Source organism: Juglans microcarpa x Juglans regia, chromosome 1D, assembly GCF_004785595.1.
Source record: "Juglans microcarpa x Juglans regia isolate MS1-56 chromosome 1D, Jm3101_v1.0, whole genome shotgun sequence".
Classification (NCBI taxonomy): domain Eukaryota; kingdom Viridiplantae; phylum Streptophyta; class Magnoliopsida; order Fagales; family Juglandaceae; genus Juglans; species Juglans microcarpa x Juglans regia.
Genome location: NC_054594.1, coordinates 48,970,186 through 48,993,795, shown reverse-complemented (window position 1 = coordinate 48,993,795; position 23,610 = coordinate 48,970,186). Strand labels below are relative to the sequence as shown.

General features: G+C 34.9%; 2 protein-coding genes across 2 annotated transcripts in view; one reads left to right on the top strand and one right to left on the bottom strand.

Annotated features, from left to right (window-relative positions):
• Positions 1–10,220: 10,220 nt before the first annotated feature.
• On the bottom strand, positions 10,221–14,304 carry LOC121242874 (GDP-Man:Man(3)GlcNAc(2)-PP-Dol alpha-1,2-mannosyltransferase). Its single transcript, XM_041140874.1, is given in 8 exon segments — positions 10,221–10,754; positions 10,895–11,004; positions 11,585–11,778; positions 11,894–11,962; positions 12,530–12,716; positions 13,194–13,480; positions 13,888–13,910; positions 13,913–14,304. Coding segments are annotated over 8 exon segments (1,389 nt in total). The 5' UTR covers positions 14,187–14,304; the 3' UTR covers positions 10,221–10,509.
• Positions 14,305–17,765: 3,461 nt separating this feature from the next.
• The window catches only part of LOC121242863 (anaphase-promoting complex subunit 1), a 46,855-nt gene continuing 41,010 nt past the window's right edge, over positions 17,766–23,610 (top strand). Inside the window, exons 1-8 of the mRNA XM_041140862.1 lie at positions 17,766–18,155; positions 18,592–18,655; positions 20,113–20,197; positions 20,732–21,021; positions 21,211–21,316; positions 21,432–21,592; positions 21,952–22,139; positions 22,256–22,325. Coding sequence (XP_040996796.1) covers positions 17,929–18,155; positions 18,592–18,655; positions 20,113–20,197; positions 20,732–21,021; positions 21,211–21,316; positions 21,432–21,592; positions 21,952–22,139; positions 22,256–22,325 — 1,191 coding nt within the window. The 5' untranslated portion in view covers positions 17,766–17,928. The remainder of the gene's footprint in view (positions 18,156–18,591; positions 18,656–20,112; positions 20,198–20,731; positions 21,022–21,210; positions 21,317–21,431; positions 21,593–21,951; positions 22,140–22,255; positions 22,326–23,610) is intronic.

The window sequence follows — 23,610 nt, the reverse complement described above, 5'->3', positions numbered from 1 at the left end:
ATTAGGACCTTTGCAATGTTTGGCACTAATGAATAATTATTTTTCGTGGGGGGTTGCATGTCTACTGCTAGGCTATGATGATGATGTTTAGTGGAGATTAATTCATAAGTGTTAATGGGGCCCCATCAAGATGGCAGGGTAATCATCACCCGGAGGACCATATTATAGTTTGTGATAGTTTTCTTTTCACAAAAGACAACTGGGGTTTGAGTAAAGTTTTGCAGCCATTTGATATTGGGCTCCTCTCTCACACATGATGTAAATTTGTAAACCACTTTGAGCCACATTTAAAACACACGAGTGTTTAGGGAAGTGGATGAGAATGCTCTTATTTTTTATTTTGTTATTGGATTTGAGTTTTCTTAACCCCTCAGCTGTGATGATGAGAAAATCTTAAAAGGGTGATGTGGCATTTCGGCACACACCTCTATGGCATGGTAACTCGGATGACCAATAAATAGTGGCAACCGGTTGTTGTAGCCATGTTAGGGAGGGTGCCAAGTGTGTCATATGTTATTATAAGATTCCTAAACCGGCTACCAAAATCACTTGCAAATATTGTTCTTAATTGTCTAACATGTGTACCACATTTATATGTTTACAATTTTTTAGAGATGGATTCACAAGATCCAGGAAATATGTTCTTCACCAGCCTCCTGACTCATGAGCCTGAAATTGACCACATTTTTGTGGTCAAGGTGAACAATCTCCTGTAACTTTGGATGACTCTCCACCCCCACCCCAAGTAAAGCCTCCATCTTAAAGAAAATCAGGCAGTGGTGCAAACTTCACCATCGAAAAAGACGAGTTATTTGTCTCCACATAGTTGAATAGTAGTGTTGATGCAATCCAAGGAACGGACTAAAAACACACCCAACTTTGAGAAAAAAGTTAGTCAATACATCAACGAGTATAAACAAAGTACAAATGAGCGGAATGTTGGGTCCTTAATACATCAATGGTCTGCCATTCAAAAGACGATGAACAAATTTTGTGCTAAACTCGCCCAAGTTGAAGGGTTGAATCAAAGTGGCATGACTGAGCAAGACAAGGTATAAACATCCACTTTTTTTATTATTTCCAACACTTAATTATAATATTTAAGCTTTATGTTTCCTTTATTTTTAATAGGTAGTTAATTATTTGATTTTATGCTTGAATTGGAAGTTTGACAAAGCGAAGGTCATGTACCAATCGCTTGAGAAAACATTCTTTTAGTTCAAGCATTGTTGGCAGCTGTTGAATAACCAACTGAAATGGAATCAGTACTGCATTAAGGACGGGATGAAGCAAAGGTTGACGATGTCCCCGACATATTCCCATACCTCAATAGTTGCAACTAATTCATCTATGGATTTAGTTTGTGGTACAAAGGCCGAGAATCTGGTGAATAATGATGTCATTGAATTGGATAGGCCAATGAGAAAACAAGCTGAAAAAGAAAAATGTAAGGCCCAAGGCAAACCATCAGATGAGTTTGTGGAGCTGAGCAAGCGTAAGTATATTCTCCTAGAGGAGTCACGTGCACAGGAGAATAATTTTTTTTCGACTCAAGGCCGAGAATATGGCATATGATCGAGAAAGGGAGAGAAATAAAAGTAGACAAGAGAACGAGAGTCTGACGTTGGAGGCAGAGAAACTAGAAATCGTCTTATAGGACAGAGAGGAGCACATAATGTTGCTCGATGTGAGTACGTTGCCTGGAGTTTAGAGGGTATATTTCCAGCAACTTCAAATGGAGATATTGGTGAGACACAATGCACCAAAAAATTGAGGCTACATCTTTTTTGTTATGTATTTTTTAATTCAATATTCAGACATTTGTTGTATTGTATAATTTGTACATTAGCAAGTATTTATTGAAATAGTTCTTCTACGTACAACCGCGGTGAGAAAGCGCGGTGTAATCGTTAATTTACTTTTATGCCACATCGATTAAAAAAAAACCCAACAGACTTTGTTTCCCCTATACTCCATCGCACCTTGTTTCTCCTTCTCTCCTAAACTTCTCTTATTTTCTTCCACAAAGACAGCTCCAAAAACCTAGATGACTCTGACCAGAAGACATGAAAACTTTATCATCCCTTGATTAGTTTTTAGTCTCAGTAGGAGCTGCGAATACTCAAGACAATATTGTGGGGCTGATCAAAGTGGGTTTCTGAAACGCAATAGAGGGAGGGAGGGAACCCGCTGCCGGGGGTGGGTAGCACAGATTCTACCTACCAGATCTTGGTTTAAATTGTAGAGAAAACAAGTAAAAAAATCCAGCACCCCAAAAGAACACAAATTTTGGAAAAAAAAAAAAAAAAAAAAGGAACCATAATTAATCCCTCCCTCGAAACAGCAAATTAACTTCAGTGAACACCCAAGGTGAGAATACACGAGCTAATCAGTCAGATAGAGAGAGAGAAGAGTCAATCATCTAATTGCGTTTAGCTTTTCTTGCTTACTTTGGAGGCGATGACCTCCATTGAAGGACAAAAGCACTTTACGATAGACGCCTTTTTCTTTCTAGAAAGTAAAGAAGAGTAAAATAATTCTTGATTTGGGTAGAGCCGTAGAGAGAAATGATTTAAGTACGTTTTCATTTCTTTTCCACGTGGGACGCGGTTACTCCGCGATTTCCCCGCTCGGTTGTATATATCATTTTTTTTATTGAAAAGATAGAAAAACGTGGTCGTTGAATTTGAGTCTAATATGGAAAAATGTTGCTTGATTACAATTCGACATTACAAATCTTTAAACTATTACAGATAATGAAAATATTACAGTAACAATCAGCATGTTCTTGAAGAAAACATGTTTTTTGAAATGGAAATTGTGAAAACAGAAATACATGATCGCTATTAATGAGAAGATAGAGAATCCAACCGAACCTTCTCTTCTATTGTTGGGAATAAATCTGTCATTAATGTTCAATTAAATTTGCTTGTAGTTAATGATGTGCCGAGTTGTTTCTAATTTCATGATGGCGCTGAATAAAGTTGATAAATTCTTTTGTTGGGTTGCGCGACAGTTCTGAAATATCATCATCAACTTGATCATACTCCATGTTCGGACCTTGACTATCATCACGCTCGTCCTCAATGATCATGTTATGTAAAATAATACATGCATTCATTATATTTGTTAGCTTATTGACTTGGAAAGATCGGGAAGGTCCACGAACGATTGCAAATCGTTGTTGAAGTATCCCGAATGCACACTCGACATCTTTTCTTGCAGTTTTTTATGCTGTGGCAAAGTTTTTTTTCTTATTCCCTTGGGGTGATGGAATCGTCTTCACAAACATTGACCACTTGGGATAAATACCATCGGCAATGAAGTACCCCATAGTGTAGTCGTTGCATTGATTGTGTAATTGACTGGAGGAGCACGCTCTTGGGCAAGTTCCGTGAAAAGAAAAGATCTATCTATCACATTAATATCATTATGTGAACCGGACATACCAAAAAATGCATGCCATATCCAAAAATCGTATCAAGCAACTGCTTCTAAAATAATAGTTGGTTCATGGATGTGACTAGAGTACATATCTTTCCAGGCAGTGAGACAATTTTTTCACTTCCAATGCATGCAATCAATGCTTCCCAAAATTCTTGGAAATCCCCTTTGTTCACCAATCGCAAGCAATCAAGCAATATCAGTGGCATTTAGAGACCGTAAATATTCATCTAAAAAAACAATTACGATTGTCTTAAAGAATTTTTTGAAGCTCTCCATTACGATGCTTTCTTCAATACGTATGTATTCATCTATAAAATATTCAGTAATCTCATACGCCAGCATTCTAAGTGTTGCAGTTATCTTTTGCATAGAAGATAAATCGAGTCTTCAGGCATTATCTCTTCTCTGAACGAAGTATGGCTCGTAAACCTCTACCTCATTTAGAATACGGATAAATATGGGATGACTTATCCAAAATCTCCTTTGAAATAGTCGTGAAAAAGGCGTTTGTGTCCTTGAATATGATCACGCCGAATAAACTTACGACGTTGACGATTGCCACGATGTCTCGATGACTCCATCAGTCTCGGCATTAAGAACAACATCCAACTCATCATCAAATGACAAATATGTGAGCAATTTGTGAAATAAATAACGAACCATTTGCTGTAGGGAGTTAGAGATGAGACTTGAGTTTTTGAGAATGTGAATGCAAGTAGAATGTGTATTTATAAAGGAAAAAGTTACCGTTACATATAAGACAGAAAATGTTACCGTTTGATAGAAGACAAAAAAAGTTATCGTTGGAGAAATGACAAAGCATGTTATCGTTGGAGACAGGAATTTAAAATGTTACCGTCGTATTATTTTGCAAAATTTTTTATCATCAATACTCGAATAGGTATTACCGTTAGAGAAACAGAAAAAAATATTACCGTTACATGAAAATGAAAAATTGTTATCATTAGACAAATGTAAATCAAATATTACTGAAGTATATACAGACAAAATCATATTAGAAAATACTATCGTGTTGGAAAATGCATATATTAAGAAAATTATTATTTTTAATACCGATATTAAATTGAAAAATAATGTTGTATCCGGAAAAAAAATTGAATAAGTATTTATAAAATGTGATATTTGAAAATAAGAGAATAAGACAAAAAAGTTAGTAGTTAAGAATAGAAATGAAAGTGAGAGAACAAAATAATAAAGAAAGAATAGAAGAATATTATTTGAATAGAATAGAGAAAAGATATGGAATGAGATGTAGAAAGTTTTTTTAAGATGAATAAAATTTAAGATAAAATTACAGGACGTATCCTTTTTAGTTAAAATTTAAGGAACCAGATGAGAATACTCTAAGAGGTGCATGGGGTTGCTAACAAATGTCCCGATGATAAGCGATAAGGGATTCTTGGGATTTGTGTAATTTGTGTAAGCATCTGGACGAATTACAAGACCATCGGATTTGAAGTTTGGTTTATGTCCCAAGTTTTCTTATCAATCTAATGGAGCTGAGACTTAGTAGTAGGAAATTTTACAAGAATTGGTTACTTGCACTTGGTGGCATGGATCTCTGATCTATTGAAACAAGTGGCCACAAAGGTGGACTTTTCAGCCCCCCTGTCCCTGTCTCTATGTCTGTCCATGTTTCTGTCTCTAGTGATTTGCTATCTGCATGAAAATGTCTTAGTTTTGAATGTTCAGTAGACTATGTTATCACGATTCTTGAGGTAGGCTACCTTTTTTTTTTTGGGTATACTATATCATGTGGTTTTCTCAACGTGCTGCTTAGTAATTAATGTTTTGTATTGGCGTAATTATTAACTTTTTATCCACCTTTTTGTGTCAAGTCTAGGAGATAGTGAAGATATGTGGTGCAGGTGACCAAAATCTGCTTCTCCAGGGATTGTGTTGTGAAGGGGATGTTAATACAAATTGTCCAGTTGGTGGTCGGGGCTGTTGTGAAGGGGCTGCTGTCAAGAGCTGTTTTGTGTTGTGTGTGGGGCTGTTGTGAAGGGACTGATTTCTATCCAGTTGAGGAGATGCACTTAGGGCCCAAACACCTTTTTCAAGGTATCATAAATAAATTTTTTTTTATCGGTAGAAGTAATATGATATGAATTAAATAGGCATAGGCCATGTACACAGGAAATATACAGAAGAACACCTAAAAACATTCTAAGTACCATTTAAACTCATCTTACATCCAAACACATTTAAATTCATCTTAGATGGACCCACCAAACTCACTCTCTCTACCATATCAACTCACTATTATTCATAAAGAATTGAACTCAACTTAACATCCAAATGCAGCCTTAGTATTGCTTGTGTTACTGTGTAGATTGTAGAGTACTTGTTTGTTGTGCAAACACTAATTGTGTTGTTGAGATTACTTGATTGTAGAATACTTGTTTTGTGTTGGTGTAAATTTTCTACCATGTGCAGAGGATTACTGGAATTGATATCATTATTGTACCCTTGCATTTTTGTACCATGTAATCTTTGTTGATAATTGATTGTAGACTACTGGAAATGATGTCTGCAAAGAGTTGTAGCTCTAAATACTTAAGAGGCAGACCAAAAATGTTGTTGTGCCCTGCTTCTCTTGACTGCATATATCCTTCCATCATTTCCCAGTTAAGCCTTCCAGGGTTCTAATTGCTCGAAGTAGCACACAAGTTGAAGGGCTGTAATGTTTCTTTATTACCTCTAAAAAAAACTAAAGAGAAAGACAAAATTATTTAAATGTCATTCCTGGAATTCATAACAAAACTAAAGATAAAGAAAAAATTGTTTGGCTCAAGCAATGATAACAAATTATTTAAATGCCATTCATAGGATTCATAACAAAATGACCAAAGTAAAGAAAAATGGGTAAACATTATTTTCCATGCTGCGTAAGCCTTATTAACACCAAACAAAAACACAGTCCTCCATATTTTCATTACAACATTTGAAAAATTATCCGAACCAAAACATCATAATTTAATTGATGTCCAAGTGCATACAGAAGACATTGGGGAGTACCATTACATTTGGTCCATACAAAAACCATCTAGATCATACACATCTATTTACAGGTTACAATATATCTGAACCAAGCCAAAACTATTACAATCCAATACAAACACAATAATTTTCTCTTTTCCTTCTAAAGAGTTGTCTCGCTCTCTCTCTTACTTTATCTTCCATTTTCTGAACTTCATACTCACTCCACAATACGTCATCCCACATCTTCCAAACTACATTCTCTCTTGTACTAATGTTCTCCTCTAGAAAATGAAGTATATCCGTCCAAACGAAAAATTCACATCTCACTTCTTGGCAAAATCAAAATCAAGAGAGAAGAAGAAGCAACTCATCGTATAGTCCTCACATATAAATTAGAGTAAGTACTTTAGGAGATCATGTACATTTAAATATATGAAGAATGGTATTATATATATAAAGCAAATCTTAAAGCATGATTCTTCAAACCATGAAAAAAAATTAGAGGCCAGGTTTTGAAGAAGCGGAACATGGAAGCATGCTCACATTACTAAAACACATATCCTAGTACCCATGTACTTTATATGAAGTTTTACTTCAACAACTATTCTGGGCCATTCATCAAAATAAAATAAAATAAACAATTTTATTATTTTGTGACAGTGACTTGAATGTATGTGCAACTAACGCTAAGTACTGATATTATGAAAAAATTTCAGTGGGGTAGTTTTTTTTTCCCCCAACACTTTTGTTGGGGGATTCTATTGAAGTACTCTTATTTGAGGTCATTTTTATGATCTGAAAGTGTTTTCTCAGGCCCACAAATCATGCAATTTGATGAAGAAGCAACTTGAATCATTGCAGCCAAAAAAAGAAAGAGAGAATACATTAGCATGGCAACAGAGTTTCTTCTTATGCTTCTATATCCTTCAACATCCACTGCGTAGGAGCTGCAGAAGAAGGGGGAACCACAATTTGTTCCTCTCTTCATATCACATTTTAACACTCACAATCGAGAAATACACATTCACAGAGTCAAAAAAATACATAATGACAGACTACAATCACTTGTCACAAACCTATAAAAATTGTAGAAATACTTTGAAGAAGGGGATTTGGACGTAAAAATATCTTACCGTGGCGCAGATATGGACCTCCAAACTGGTTCTCTTTCGCAGATCTATGGACGCAGTCTTTGCCCTAGACTCATAGAGAAACAAAGAGATGGCGTCAAGACGAAGAAAATCACAGAGCGACAAGAGAGAGAGTAAAGAGGAGGCCTCGGGCAAGAGAGAATTGCCAGTTAGGGCATAATCGTTTCGCAAATAAGAGGGTGAAGGGAGGGGGAGCTAAAGCACAGGGATATGAAGGACTTTTGAAGAAATGACGACTAGCATGATTTGGGGAAAATCACAAAGAAGAGGGGGTAGATGAAGCACGGGTGAAGGGAGGGGGAGATTGATTTTGGGGAAACAAAAAATATTGGCATCGGCCGACTGTTTGGGATTATCCAAAACACACTATGATTAAATGACTAAAAATACTTCCAACAAAATCTACTTCCCTCTTATCCAAATCCACTTCTCTTGTGACACATTGGGAAATCACATAGAATAGCTTTTGCCGGGGTGTGGGGTGTAAGATTGTTCAACCGACTGATGTATAAAATTTTGAGTAATGTTAGAGATAAACTATTATAGCAATGTACATTTTGTACTTACTACATGATTATTTTTAATTTTCTACTTTTTTATTTTAGATTTGAAAGATGTGTGGTCTAGATGATGCCACATCATGTATATAAAATAGTTGCTCTAAATAATGACTTCTATCTATATTTATTCTAAATTTTTTCATTCCATAGGCAAGAGAGCTGTTGAAAAATAAACTTGATAATAATAATAATTTGAAGAGTAGTGTCATATATATATCTATAGATTGCACCCGTGTTGCATTCCTTTTGAAAATAGTAAAATTTATTATTAAAAGAATTAATTTTTTTTATATGAATATTATATCTATTTTTTAAAAAAAATTATATGATATTTACACACTTTATACTATAGTAATAGAGCAACATCCAAGGAACGTTTGCCTTTAGATTTTTTACAAAAATTATATTATCTTTTACAAAAAAAAATTATTAATATGCAGCTACAAATTCCCCGTTGAAGTTTCGAGAACACATTGATTTTCAAAGCTCCTCTCATACCTAGGACCTTTGGGTATGGAGCCAACGTCGATTAGTCATAAAGTGAAGTTCTTTTCCTATACTTAAAAAATTGAAGATAATGCTTTACGGGTTTAGGCTCATCAGGCATCCACCAGGCAAAAACGCAATAATCAATCCTCTAAGATCTTACCCAAATGCCACTGATCTTGGCATTTTCCTAGCTCTTCAATGATTGATGTAGAAAAAAAAGAGAGAAAAATAAAGAAAATGAGACATGCAAAAAAACTGAGACAGAGAGAGCTAAGAGGTAGAGCTGAGAGAGACTATAACAAAATCCAACTCACGACCAAAAACCACCAATTCACTACCCACAACCAAGGACGAGTCCTTATCGGCAAGGTTGAAGCACTCATCGCAAGGCATTCTAGGCAACGTCATCCATTTCTTTCTCACAGGATCAAACACTTCCCACCCTCTTGGATCACAAACTAAATATACCCAATGCTCCACAATCCCCAACTGCTTTCTCAACCCATATAAACACCCACTTTTAATTATACCATTAAACTTTGTATTAATACAATATAAGGATGTGTAGTCCGATCTACTAGCCATAGCTAGGCAATTTAATGCGACGTTGTCAACAAGGCCGAGGAGAAGCGAATCACTTGGTCCAAATCGGGGTCGACCATCGTTCACTCCTCCCCATGAATCATGTCCGAAATAGCAGTCACCTCCCACCTCCCGTCCACTTCCTCCACAGAAATAATCCTAGCAAGCTTTATTTGTTATATTAAAAGCAAATCTCTAACCCCCCCCCCCCCCCCCCCCCCCCCCCCCCCCCCCACAAACAAAAGCAAGCAAATTTCTCAAACAAAATTAAAAATCTTGGCAAACGGTTCCAAAAAACTTCTTACGTAGCCGCCGCTGATCTGCTTGTCGCAATGGACAGCCTTGATGAAGTTTTCCCCAACCACACACCCAGCTTTCTCCAAATGCTCCCTCAGAAACCTCACCATCGGAGCTATCACGGAAAAAATGAAGAAACGAAGTTCGTTAAACAACCAGTCCATATTTTGCTACCCGTATTCAGCAGGAGGGAAAAGAAAGGATGGAGAGCTCCTACTTCTTGAAGAAGAATTGATGTCCGGCGTTAAACACATTAAACAGAAGAGGAAACAGAAGAGAGAGAGGGTCTGATTTGAGAGAGAGGAGGAAGATGCACAAGAAATTAGCTGTTACCACTCACCTTCACTAAAAAGACCAAAACGCACTTGGTCAAACGAACAAAATATAAGGAGGCAAAAATGTACACACTCGACTGGACAGAAGGACAGAAGTGGAAGAAGAACAAGTGTCAAATAAAAATAACTGTTCATTCCTGTTCATCTGCGTATAGCGGCTTTTAAGATATAAGGGATATAAATATCATCTCTCTAATTTAAAATCTATACTATTTTCCAATATTTTCTTAGAAGGGCATATCAAGAAAATTCTACAATCAAATTATAAGTAGAACAAACTAAACAAAATTTTCCTACGTACCCTCAAGGGTGAACAAGTAAGAATAAGAAAAGCAATAAGCTGGAGACTCTCGTTCTTTGTTTGTGTGTGTGTATTATATATATAGAGAAAGGTAAAAAAAAAAACAAAAGATATAGCGAGTAGAGTCGTGGAGATCAATTATAATTGAGATACTATCAACTATATTGGAGATCTGAATTATCGTCTACCATTTTGACAACAAAACTTCATCCTCCTTTCTATTACTGGCTGGCTACAGAATCGGCCGGATTACGAGTACCATTTTGAAATACCAAAAGAATATCAAAACGTGAAAAATGTCCACTGCTCTGAGTTACGAGTACGTCGCATCTGTTGTTAGTCTGTCATTTAGAACCATGGCACAGAATCGGCCGGATTGAAGCTTTGAAATCTTGGTAAAATCTTTGCTCTGAGAATCTGCCTGCCCGTTTCCTTGCAGCTGCAGCCATCTTGAGCCTCTCGGTTTCAGGCATCCTTATAATTTTCAGAATGGCATCTGCATATTCTTCCACACTGCGGGCAAGAAATCCAGTTTGCCGTCCATCTTCTTCTAAAACAATGTCCAGCTTTGGGCCAGCAGAATTATGAGCTGAAGAGAAGAACGAGTATGAATTATAACGCCCCTAAGAAGCATTTATACAGAGTAAAGGTATCTTCTTCCAAATGGGGAAGATCACAAGCCAAAGAGAGAAACAAGGGGGGGGGGGGAGAATGGTAAGAGATGCCAACCAATTGGGATTGCACCCGCAGCCATATACTCTACAACACTTATGCCAAAATGTTCATCTGTCATGGAGTGGATTCCAGACACGGCACCAGCCAAAAGTCTCACCAAGTCCCTGAAGATTGTGAGGAATAAACCAAGGCTAAGATGGCAAAAACAAATAAAATCAGGAATAAAATATCTGCAAGATTGAAACCAATCAATATTAAGTTTAAGAAAAATTCTTCACAAGAACCCTTCAATATTAAAACAATTATAAAGAAATCCACAACTTCAATGAGCCAATCCACCATGATGTACTGGCTAATGAAAAGTTAATGCAAGTTATGAATTAGATATATTTTTTGGTGCGCCTTGATTAATTCCCTTAAGCAAGTACATGTTCTGAGTCAATAATCTGATTAACCTCAGCAAAATGAGGGAACAACACTGCTGTATCCAAATCCCCTGCATGCAACCCACATGTTATCCACTAGATGAATTAGACAATTCCTATATGGTACATTGCAGAAGCCTGGTGGGGGGGAAATCAATCAAATTGGCATTACTTTTCAGACTGAGGACGATCCACTTCTGCACATGAAATGCACACTAGATTGCATCTCATGGCTTTTCATCCTCACAGAGAAAGCTCTTGCACATATGCATATGTAAAATTACAAACTACATAATATGGGTGCATACGGAGCACGCACCTGTACATCACATTCTTAAAGAATTCCACATCCCCATCCACATTCAATTCAGTCGCTTTATTCTTCAAGTTTTGCAGTCTTTCCTCATCCGATTTATTTCGACAACTGCCAACAAATTGAAGCTTTGGTCTAGGCATGTCTGCATCTAACTTTCCAAGGGCAACTGAAAAGGCCTCAAGTTGGAGAGCGTGTGCCTAAGACAATAGAATCAAGTTATATAGGACTTGCTTTAACTTTAAAAGGCCTCGAAAACAAGGCATCCAAATTTAAAGTACCTTGTGCATGTAAGGATAATATAAGAATGCACACCTTCTCTGGACGAAATTGAGCAACTGATATAATTGTTGGAGCTATAGCTGGTCTTGCCAAAGGAAGAACCTGTTTGGACAGGGAATTATTAAAAACCACAAGTTTTAGGATCGTAACTTAGGTAAAAACTAAGGATTATTGTTAATTTGGAGTTTTATAGTCAAAACATAGAAAAAGTGCTCCATAAAATGTGACTATCCTAACCCTGAGGGGTTGCTCAGCTGGTCCGGCCTTGGATTTGCTCCCCAATGGTCACCAGTTCGAGTCTCCTTAGGGCCACTGGAGGTTTACCTGGTCGTTAACTTCAGGACCCCATGGGATTAGTCGAGGTGCACGCAAGCTAGCCCGGACACTCACGGTTATCAAAAAAAAAAAAATGTGACTATCCTACAAACTGCCTGAAGGAGATTATCTTGTTGCAAAGAAGATATAAAGATCAGGAATCTTAATGATGACTCGCATTCAGAATTAAAATTTGGATGCTAAGATTAGTCATGTTGCATCCTAGAGTGCACATAATAAGTAAGGGGGGAATTGGAAGGAGAAAGCTGAATTAAACAGGAAAAGAGAAAAAGAAAATCTCAACCCCACAATGCACACAACATCCTTAGATTGAAGAAATGAAAAATTAGAAACCTGAAGTCCTGAAGTGTCACAAGGAGGATATACTCGCTTAGTTCGGTGAGAAATCCTCCAAAGATTGTCAATATGAGACTGAGTCCATGAAGAGTTGACCATTACAAGGTGTGCACAAGAGCCTACAAACCCATACATCCAGCTAAAGATTGTGTAGTAGAAGATTTTGCATCGGGATAACCAAATGCTGCCACAAAATCAGAAATTTTACACTCAAAACAAGTGGACTGGCAATAAAACCTGTCTATATCTATCAGAGCCAGATGCAGGATTATTATGGAATTAAAAAAAGACCGCTAGTAGGATAGTGGTGACAGTCCAGAACAGTAGTGTCATGTAACGGACCTTGAAAGACCATTAGGTTGCTCAAACATGTAAGTTCAGTAATCATTTTTGGGTTCTTGACTTGGAAAAAAATCCACACTCAAATGAATTGAAAATGGTTACAAAAATAATAGTAATGATGTCAAATGCATTGGGCATAACTTCCATATCGCACTTGCCCGCTCCATGAATGTGAGCGCAGGGCTTTTAAGTTCAATCTTTGTTATTATCACAATTATCTTCTGAATTTTCATTACCGATATTCGAACAAAGGCTTTGGGGGCAACTATCGCAAAGCATGCACAGAAAAATGTGTGATCTAAACAGCTAGAAAACCAACCTCCGAGCAATCAAGGCATCATTGTTATACATCGAGCTTCTTTCACGGACACGAGATATCATGTCTAAACTGATAGTGGGGTAATGAGTGTAGCACATAACTTTGCATCCAAATATCCGGGCGAGGGGATATGTAAAAGCATGTCCGCTAGTGTCAAAATAATATAAGGGGGTAAACTTGCACAAAGCTTCCCATGAGAGATAAACAGAACCCAAGCTTTGACCAATCATGGTGAAGTGAGGGTAAGTGGTTTCTTCAATCCACTTTCTTTGATACAGATGCACCACCTGAGCATGTCAGATTTGAAAACTAAAATTATATACGAAGAAATTTATACTTTGAAGTCGGTGAAACAAACATTAGAAAAACATAAATAAATGTTGACATTTTGGGCAATGCATATTGTAACCGCTACTAGCACCAAGTGAACAAAAAAATCAAAGACGTGACAAATATTTCCCTTTGTGAAGGCATGGTGTAATATTTTAGACCCCATGGAATATCAAACGCTAAAGTTTATTGTTTTGAGTCGATGTGAGATTTTCATAACACGTGAAGCTCCTGCAAAATCTCAAAATTACCAAAAAACTTCTCGCTATCTTGATCAATTAATAAAACCCCAAATCCAATCAGCTTATTTGAGTGAGTCCAGATCAATCCACACAAAGTGATAAATCAGAGAGAGAGGGAGAACCTTAGGTGGGTAGAGCAGGTTGACCCGAAGCGATCGAGGGCTCGGGCAGTCAAACTCTGAGGCGAGGCATCGTGATCGCCGGTGTAGACGACGCAGCCAAGGTCAGGGCTCTCTTCTTGGATGGCTTTGACGGCACACCACAACACTCTCTCTCCGCCGCCGCCATCATTGGTGTAGGGATGGAAGAACCCCACGGCTCTCTTTCTGTTCCTTCTGCGAGCGATTATGCGCAAGGCGAATTTCAAAATAGAGGCTGAGATGGCAGTGATCAGAGCCCAAATCAGAAACCCATTCGCCATGACGTTGAAGTGTGCTTTTTCGTAATTTTGAATCTTGGGTAAGGAGGTAGCGGATGAAGAAATAGGTACGGCGCGCGTAGCCAGATAATAAAGTCAGTCAAGCAGTCTAACCACGGACAGCGGCGTCCAACGTGTAAAATTCATAAAAGTCTAGCCAAATTAGAATATAGTTTATTTTTTCTATATACATTTATATTGGATTAGTTAAAAGATACAAAATTTATAAATATGAAATAGTTTATAAATAATAATAAAATAAATTGAGTTATAATATCTTTTGAGGTTTTGAAAAAAATAAAATAAAAAATTTAATAAAAATTATTATAAAATTAAAATATTACTATAATATAATTTTTTAATATTATAACTTTTTTAGAATTTGAAAAAAGTTGAATTATTTTTTGTATTTTATTTAAGTTTGATAAATTTATAATGATTAGTTTGAAAAAACTATAATAATTAATTTGAAAATATTTGTATTTGAGTGACATTTATAAAATAAATAAAATGAAATGAGATAAAATGAGATGTAATCAAAACACCAACGTTAGATATAGTTTTATGTCGAATAAGTTTTATGTACTTTTTTTTTTTAAATATTGGTATATGGTGTGTAATGTGTGAAATGATGAGTATAATTTTTCTTAAATATATAATCATATGATGTAGTCTTGTGTAAGCATTTACCTAATGAGCAATATATAGGTATATTTATTATTTTAAATCTTACAATTCATATCATTTAAATGATAAGATTAAATTGTAAGATTCAAAAATATGCTTGAGGTATGACTTAGGCCTCGTTTGGTTACACATATGAGATGAAAATTGAATAAAATATTGTTATAATATATTTTTTTAATGTTATTTTTGTTTTGAGATTTAAAAAAGTTGAATTGTTTATTATATTTTGTATAGAAAGTTAAAAAAGTTATAATAATTAAATTAGATGATATAAGATAATTTATGTAACCAAACATTAGGCTGCGTTTATTGCAAGACTCAGCTGAACTCAATCTAATTTTAAACTGAATCTAACATCCAAACACCTAATTCTCAAATTACTAAACTCATCTCAACTCAAAACATCATTACACGTGAGATTCACAATCTTTTTCAACTTAACACATCTTTATACGTGAAACTAGGGCTGAGCACTGACTGTTTCGGAGTCGGAGGGCCCAACCTCCGACTCTGACTCCGACTTTGTCGGAGGTCGAATCCGACCTCCGACTCTGACTCCGAAATGTAAAGAATCTGCTCCGCCTCCGACTCCGACTTGTTGGAGCGGTGTCTGATTTTTTGACTTTTTTTTTTTTAATTTTTTTAACTTCATATTTGACCCACTTTAAAAAAAAAAAAAAATCTGGGCTTTCAAATTTTAATTTTCTCAAAATTACAATCCAAATTTATTAAACTTTTGATTATAATAAAAAATACAACTAAATAAAATAAGTAACATACTAACATACATTCAAAAATTAAAAATAAAAAAAAGTTATATTTTTACATGTACTCCCATCATCCATGATTTCATATCCACATCCAATTAATCACTACAATAAACAAAGGCACCGTATACGAAATGAAGATTAAAACAAAAAGGCACCGTATAGTTACTATAGTATACTATTATAATTACTATGAATCTACTTTTAATTATATATATATATATATATACTATATATATATGAAGATTCATAAAAAATATATGATATATATTGTTATATATGAATATTAAAACAAAAAGGCACCTTATACGAAGTGAAGATTCAAAAAATAGTATTACTATTTTATATATAATATACTATTAGTCTATTACTATATCTTATAGTATAATTACTAATACTATAGTATCATACTATTAGTATGTTAGTGATTTAATATGATATATATATATATATTAAATCTCTAATCTCTTATACTTAATATATATAAATATTAGTAATATACTAATAGTATTAGTATTAGTTATACTAGTAGTGATATTAATACTATATATAGTTATAGTGATTAGTATAACTACATTAGTATTAGTTATAGTGATTTAGCATAACTATATTAGTATAAGTTATAGTGATTTAGTATAACTATATAATATATTAGTATAAGTTATAATGATTTAGTATAGATATAATACTATAAGTTATAACTATAGTCTATAATAGTATTAGTATAAATATTAGTATTAGTTATGGTGATTTAGTATAACTATATTAATATAAGTTATAGTGATTTAGTATAGGTATAATACTATAAGTTGTAACTATAGTCTATATTAGTATTAGTATTATTTATAGTGATTAGCATAACTATATATTAGTATTTGCTATAGTGATTTTAATTTAGTATAACTATATAATACTATTAGTATAAATCACTATACTAACTATATCCCTGATAATATTAGTATACTAATACTAGTATATCACTATAGTTAATAGTATTATATAGTAATATAGTATTAGTAATTCATACTATAGTGATTTATATAGTAATTTATATATAGATTTAAAGTGGATTACTAATAGTATTAGTATTAGACCATAAATCTAATTAATATACTAATATATATTAGTATTACTAATATATTTATCAAAATGAATATGTTGAGAATTTATTAAGTCAAAGAATATAATTAATACAAGATATTGTTATATAAAACTTATATGAATAATACTTTAGTTATTATACATTAGTATTATATGTTATTCTAAATTTATAGATTAATGTTTATCCATTAGTATTATATGTTGATGTTATTATGCATCTTAGTGTTTATAGTATATTATATATACATCAGTATTACATGTTATTATATTTATACATTAGTAATTTAGTGTTACAACTTACATATAACATGGTAGTAAATTAGTAATATTGTAAATTTGTAATAGTATGATATTTACATATAGTCATATACTAAATTATTATTATTTATTAATCAATTTAGTCTATATATTATAGTATAAACATATTATTTAACTAGTATATTATTGAGTTTAACTAACTACATAAGATGTAGTTGTATAAAATTTAAATGATTAATATATAGAAAAACACATATATTTTTATAAAATATGTATAAAATTGGAGACGGAGTCGGAGGGCCGAGTCGGAGTCGGAGGCGGAGGCGAAGTGTCGGAGGCGGATCGGAGCGGAGCCGGAGTCGGTTCGTCAATGACTCTGACTCCTATTTTCAATAGGGAAAAAACTCCGACTCCCGGAGTGGACCCGGATTCGGAGTTGGATTGTTGGATTTTTGCTCAACCCTACATAAAACTTACAACCTCTTTTAACTTCTTATAAAAAGTATTAAACTCATTTTAACATTTGAATACATTTTAAACTTTTTTATAAAAGGTATTAAACTCATTTTAACATTTAAATATATTTTAAACTCAATTTAAATAGATTATACATAACTTATTTCACTACTTAACTCATTATTATTAATAAAGAACTAAGCTCCTAATCTAGTAAAACTTTCCCTATGGTGTCACGATTTCCGGCTCTCCTTCATTTTGAACTCGGAAAAAAAGTCCGTTAATCCTTCTAGCCAAACGGTGTGAATTATAGGGACTAGGGTAAACCCACAATCACAACGTCAATCCCTCAAACATAGGAAAAAAGAGCGGGACATCACCTTCACGCTCCCTAGTCTCTACTTCCCTCTCGAGTCTCCAGGCTATCCTTTTCTCCCACTCACCGAGCCAACTCGGTCACTGGTCCAGCTCACACAATGTCGGTGGGGGCTCGGCAACTCGCATTGCTTGGCGAATTCAAGCCCTTCGGCTTAATCGCAGAAGCCCTGGACGGAAAGCCCGCGGATAATTTCACCGAAAAGTTTGACTACTTCCTATTCGATCCCCAGCTCGTCCGAGAGAGAGACGAAGCCGGTGAAACAGACGCATCGGCTTCGACGTTCAGCGCGCGGAGCGATCACGAACTTTTCATTAGAGGGAATCGGTATGTTTTTAAATTACAATGAGAAAAAGTGTTTAGAATTCGAAGAAGGTTTTCTTTATCTTTGTGTTCAATTGGATTAAAATGTTAGTCCGCATGGTTAGGGTCTTGAATTTAGAACGTTTCTCAATTTGAATTCTGCATTGGATATTTCAGTTTTCAACCAATAATCAAAATTAATTCCTAGATTATTTAATTCGTAACTATTGCATTCGCTATTGGTGTCGCATGCTACGGGTCTAACAACGCATTAAGTGTATGAACAACTTGTCTGATTCGCAATATTTAATCTGCCCGCTCAAATGGAGCTACTTACATTTGTTTATTTTGGTTTAAATGTTGTTATATGTTCTTCGCTGTTCTTCACATCCATACACAATCGTTTCTCTTTTTAAATTTTATGAAGGTTTTGGTAATTTTCTCCACTCATTTGAAACAGGATAATATGGACCACTGGTGCACGAGTATTTAAGAGATTGACCTTACCCTCCACCGTCATTAAGGTACTTATTTTCTCCGGTGCAGTATATAGGTTCAAGCTATATATCTCTCATTGTTCCTGTGAACTTTGGTAGTAAATACCTTCTATAAATGATGTCCTTGCCTGTTTTTTGTAAATCTAATAAATTACCAATGTATGCTCTAAAAGCAGTTAGTATTTAAATTAGGACACCTTGCAGGATAATCATAGTTGTATACCATGTAATCGCCAAGTGCATTGTTTTTCTTCTGGCTTTGCTGAGATATCATACTGATGTTATTTCAACGAGGATGCTTTGTTATTACCAATATTGTTGTTTTTACTTTATACTTGCACAGTTCTTCACATAGAGTGGAGACCTAAGTCAATTTCGTTATTATATATTTCTGTTTTATCTTTGATCTGTGTCTGTAATTGAGGGAATTCACACTGAAGGGTGTTTAGATCTGCCTTCCCCCTTTGAAATTTGGTTTTTATTTGATTTCTTTATTTTGTCTTCATTTTCTATTGTCTACTTGGATGACTTCACTTCAGAGTTAATGCAAGGCATATAATTTTGATGTGTCTAGTTTCATAGGACTGCTAGGGATGACACCGAATCACTGGCTAGTGGCGTTCAATGTTTGCAGGTTAAAATTAACATGCCACGAATTATTGAAATTTGTTATAGAAAATGAATGCAAATTCTTTGCAATAACGTGTTTTGTTATGAGTAAGAGTTCTTTATAAAAAAAGAGAGTAAGAGCTCTTTACTAAGAGCGCAGAAGGCATAACCCAGCTTTGCAGTAAATATGTTTATTGACTTGTCTTGAGGCAGATGCTATTTCAGCAAACTCTTTAGACAGTTTTTCTCAATTTTTTTTCATGATGTTTACAGTTCTTGTTTATGTACAGATAAATCATTAATGCATCATTTCCTTTCTCACCTTGTTGTTAAGTTCTGTACATAAACAAGAACTGTAAACAAGATAATCTATGATGGAGGGCAATTGGTTCCATAAGAACTGTAAACATCATGTTTACAGTCCAAAACAATCAATGTGTAAAAAAGTCACGGCAGAGGACAATTGGCAATGCTTATGGAACCAACCCTGCATAATCTATACATGACCAAGATGAAGCCAGGGAGAAACTAAGAGGTCCTATGACATCAAGACGCAAGATGCTTAACAATCAACCATCCTCTCAGTTGATATCCCTGCAAAGTAATATTACCTACCCCATACAGCACAAAACACTCTCTTTACCACCCAACCCTTCTCAAGTTTTACAAGAAGTACTTGGGCTTTGCCTTCTCTTATGAATAAAACTTCTTGATTACCTATAAAAAAAAAAGTTAAGTTCTGTTTGGTTGTCAAAAACTTGGCACATGCTTTGTTTTTTCTATCATTATGTATTTTTTTCAGGCATGATATTTGCTGGATTTTTCTCCATTTCACTGAAGTGTTAGTTTTGGAAATAATTTTATCTCAATTCTAGGTGTGTTGGTGTCGCCTGGGTGACATGGATGAAGCTCAGCTTTGTGTCTTACAAATGGATTCTTTAACAATTTACAACACATCAGGTGAGCAGGCCAGGATTTTTTCTGTAGTAATTTAGTTACTTGATAATACTTTTTTTTTTTTGTTCCTTACGACATGGCTCTCCTGCAATTACTTTTGGCACTTCAGCATCCACAAGATAGGAATCTTGTAAATCCAGACTGGAATGATGAATCTTGTTGCTTTGGAATCTCAAATTAAAACTTGAAATTTTTTTTTGGAATGATTCAAAGAAAAGGACATATCAATCTAGATTGGGATGACAAATCAATCCAAATTGAGATCATGATTGTTTGGCCAGCATACTTTTTAGAACCAATCGAATGGTGGGTTGTGTTCTATTTCTTTTTTATGCTGATGTGGGAGGACTAGAGTCTGCACCTGAAAGTTCTTACTCACTTGTCCTGTGTATGCTAGAAAGGAGAAAATCTGGTTCTACCATGCAATATCTGGGACCCATAATGTGTCATTCTTTCAAGCTGTTTTTTTTTTCGTCCTAAAGCACCTTGTTCATTTCATGGTATGTGTTGAAGCTGAGTTCCTGCTTTGTTTAATAGGTGAGGTAGTATCTATTCCTCTCCCTCGTACCATCACATCGATATGGTCTCTGCCATTTGGTTTATTATTTCAGCAGGCAGCTGAAGTGTATTCATCAGCACATATTCCTTTTTCATCTTCAAGTCCTCCCTTATTGGGCGCACGTGACATACCCCGTCATAGGAGAGAAATTGGTCATAGTCCACAACATAATTTTGGAATTTTGAGTGCATGTGATAACATTTTTAATGGAGACACAAGTTTGATGTGCTCACATCTAATTCTAAAGGATCCGCTGGAAGAACTGCAGGTATGTTGTTTTAACTCACTTACTAATAATTTTCTTGAATTTATTTTGTCGCCCTTTTATTTTGTTTGCTTCAGATATGTGCTAGGTTCATAACTTCTTCCTGGAGACTTGTTTTTGCTGATGAACTTTTAGTATTTCCTGTTCTCTGTTTCTTGTTGATAAGTGAAGTTTGTTAATTGAAATTTTCAGTTGACTTATATAGAAGAGAGAGGAAAATTGAACATAATGAAGGAATTTGACGAAAGAACAATATGGACTAGTGATCAGATTCCTCTGATGGCATCATACAATAAAGGTTTTTATACCTTACTTATAATAAATTTAGATTGGCCCCTTCCGGTCATGCATAAAAAAAAACTCTTAATCATATTTCACATTCGTCAATTCTTATGTGGTCATTTTTTATGCAGGAAAGATGCAACACTCTGTGTGGGTTGCAGAAGCAGTTAATCCCAACCTTGAAGTGGCAAATGCTAGTTTAACTAATGCAGTTCCTGCTGATGTATTGCCAAAACAGTTCTCTTTCCGTAGAAGATGGCAGGGTAAGGGTGCCCAGGCAGCTGCTTGTAAGGTATCAATGCACTTACTGATCATTGTTGTCTTTTAAATGAAACTTTGATTAGGGAATAAATTAACGATAATATTCATCCCTCTTTTCTCTCTTAGTTTTAGTTTTTTTTACCTCTTTTCTCTCTTAGTTAATTATATAACCATAAAGCATTATGAAAATGCATGAACATCAAAAGATTTTTTCTCATCAATGGCTCGAAACTCTATTAAGGTTCCAAAAGGCATTATCTCATTGTGATCTTATCTGATCAATCTTGATAAACTGCAATTTTCTTTTTAAGCACTTGACAATGACATCTTCATATTAACATACTGTCTGCATTTTTCTTTTGACTTTTTTCTGTTCTTTAATGTTTTCAGGTTTTTCTGGCAACTGATAATGATGCTGCTCCTGTAATTTGCTTTCTTCACCAAGAGCAAAAAAAATTGTTGGCTGTAAGGCTACAAAGTGTTGAAATAAATAATGAGATTCTCTTTGACATAAAACCTGACATGAGCTGGAGCATACCTGCTGTTGCAGCTGAACCTGTAATTGTTACACGCCCGAGGTAGAGTTGAGTTTTTTTATCTGTTTTTGGGCATTAATTTTGATATTTTTTAATATAATATTGCGGACCTGACTTTCTTTGCCCCATCCCTTCTACCATATTCTTTTTTCTTTCAGAGTTAAAGTGGGATTGCTACCGTATTCAGACATCTTTGTTTTGACTCCAGAAAATGGCCTTCTTCTTTATGTAAGCTATATGCATATGCCCATAACATGGCTTATATCAATTCTGTTAATCTTCTTTTATATTCTTTTTCAGTGTCAAATTGATTTTTATTGATAATTGTGTCTAATTGATTTTTTATTACTGCATATGTCATGATATTTCCACGCTATCTTCTTTAATATCACATATTGCAAGTGCCGTGCCTTTGAAATGAAATAATGTCATGTTTGAGTATTTGTGAAGACACTTTGTTTTTAGTACCAATATTATTAATACATATGCTTGCACATGCCAAATCTCAAGTAGAGTTTCTGTTCTTATACCGGTAAAGTGTTTATGTTGTTGCATAGGCGAGATACTCTCGTATATGTCCTGTATGCTTGGGCCTTTGTCTATTTTCATGATCAATAAAATTTTGTTTACCGATACAAAAAGTGTTTATATTGGAGTATTTTTAGGCAGTTTGCTTTTTACACTAATATGATATCTAATTCATTAATGCTAATCTTTTTTTTTTTTTGTCTTAGAGAATTATGGAATTAGTTATCATATCCTAAATACAATCAACAAGGTGTGAAGCCCAATGGGAAGTTTGGCTACTTTCTTTCCTTGACGTTCCTAGTATTATAATGCATATATGATTTTGATTGAATTTCTCCTAGGCAAGTGCTCACTGGCAAAAAGGAATTCACGTGGCCTATCCAAGATGACTGTTCTTAAAGTTTTCCGTTGATCTTCAGTGTAACCATGTTTTTTTTTTTTTATAAGTAAGAGATAAACTTTATTGATATGAATGAAATAGGCATGTACCAATTACACATGAAGTATATAAAAGAACACCTAAATACATTCTAAGAGCGATGAACTAAGGACAAGAAATCATGAATATCATCCCCGTTTAATACAATAGCAGAAAATCAAAGCAATAAAGTATGTAGAAAATAATTCTTCAGCTCCACCATTGTGCGTTCCTTGTCTTCAAAACATCGCATATTCCTTTCCGTCCAAATACACCACATGATATACAAAGGAATCATCCTCCAAACTGCTGCCACTTGATGACTGCCCTGCAATTTTCTCCAACAACCCATCAAATCCACCACCCTCATAGGCATTACCCAAGCAACACCAACCCTTCGAAATATCTCATCCCACAACACCCTTGCTACGTCACAATGTAGTAAGAGATGATCCACCGATTCTCCATTCTTTTTACACATGTAGCACTAATCCAACACTACACATCCTCTCTTCCTCAAGTTGTCCGTGGTCAAGATCTTCTCAAGAGCGGCATTCCAAACAAAAA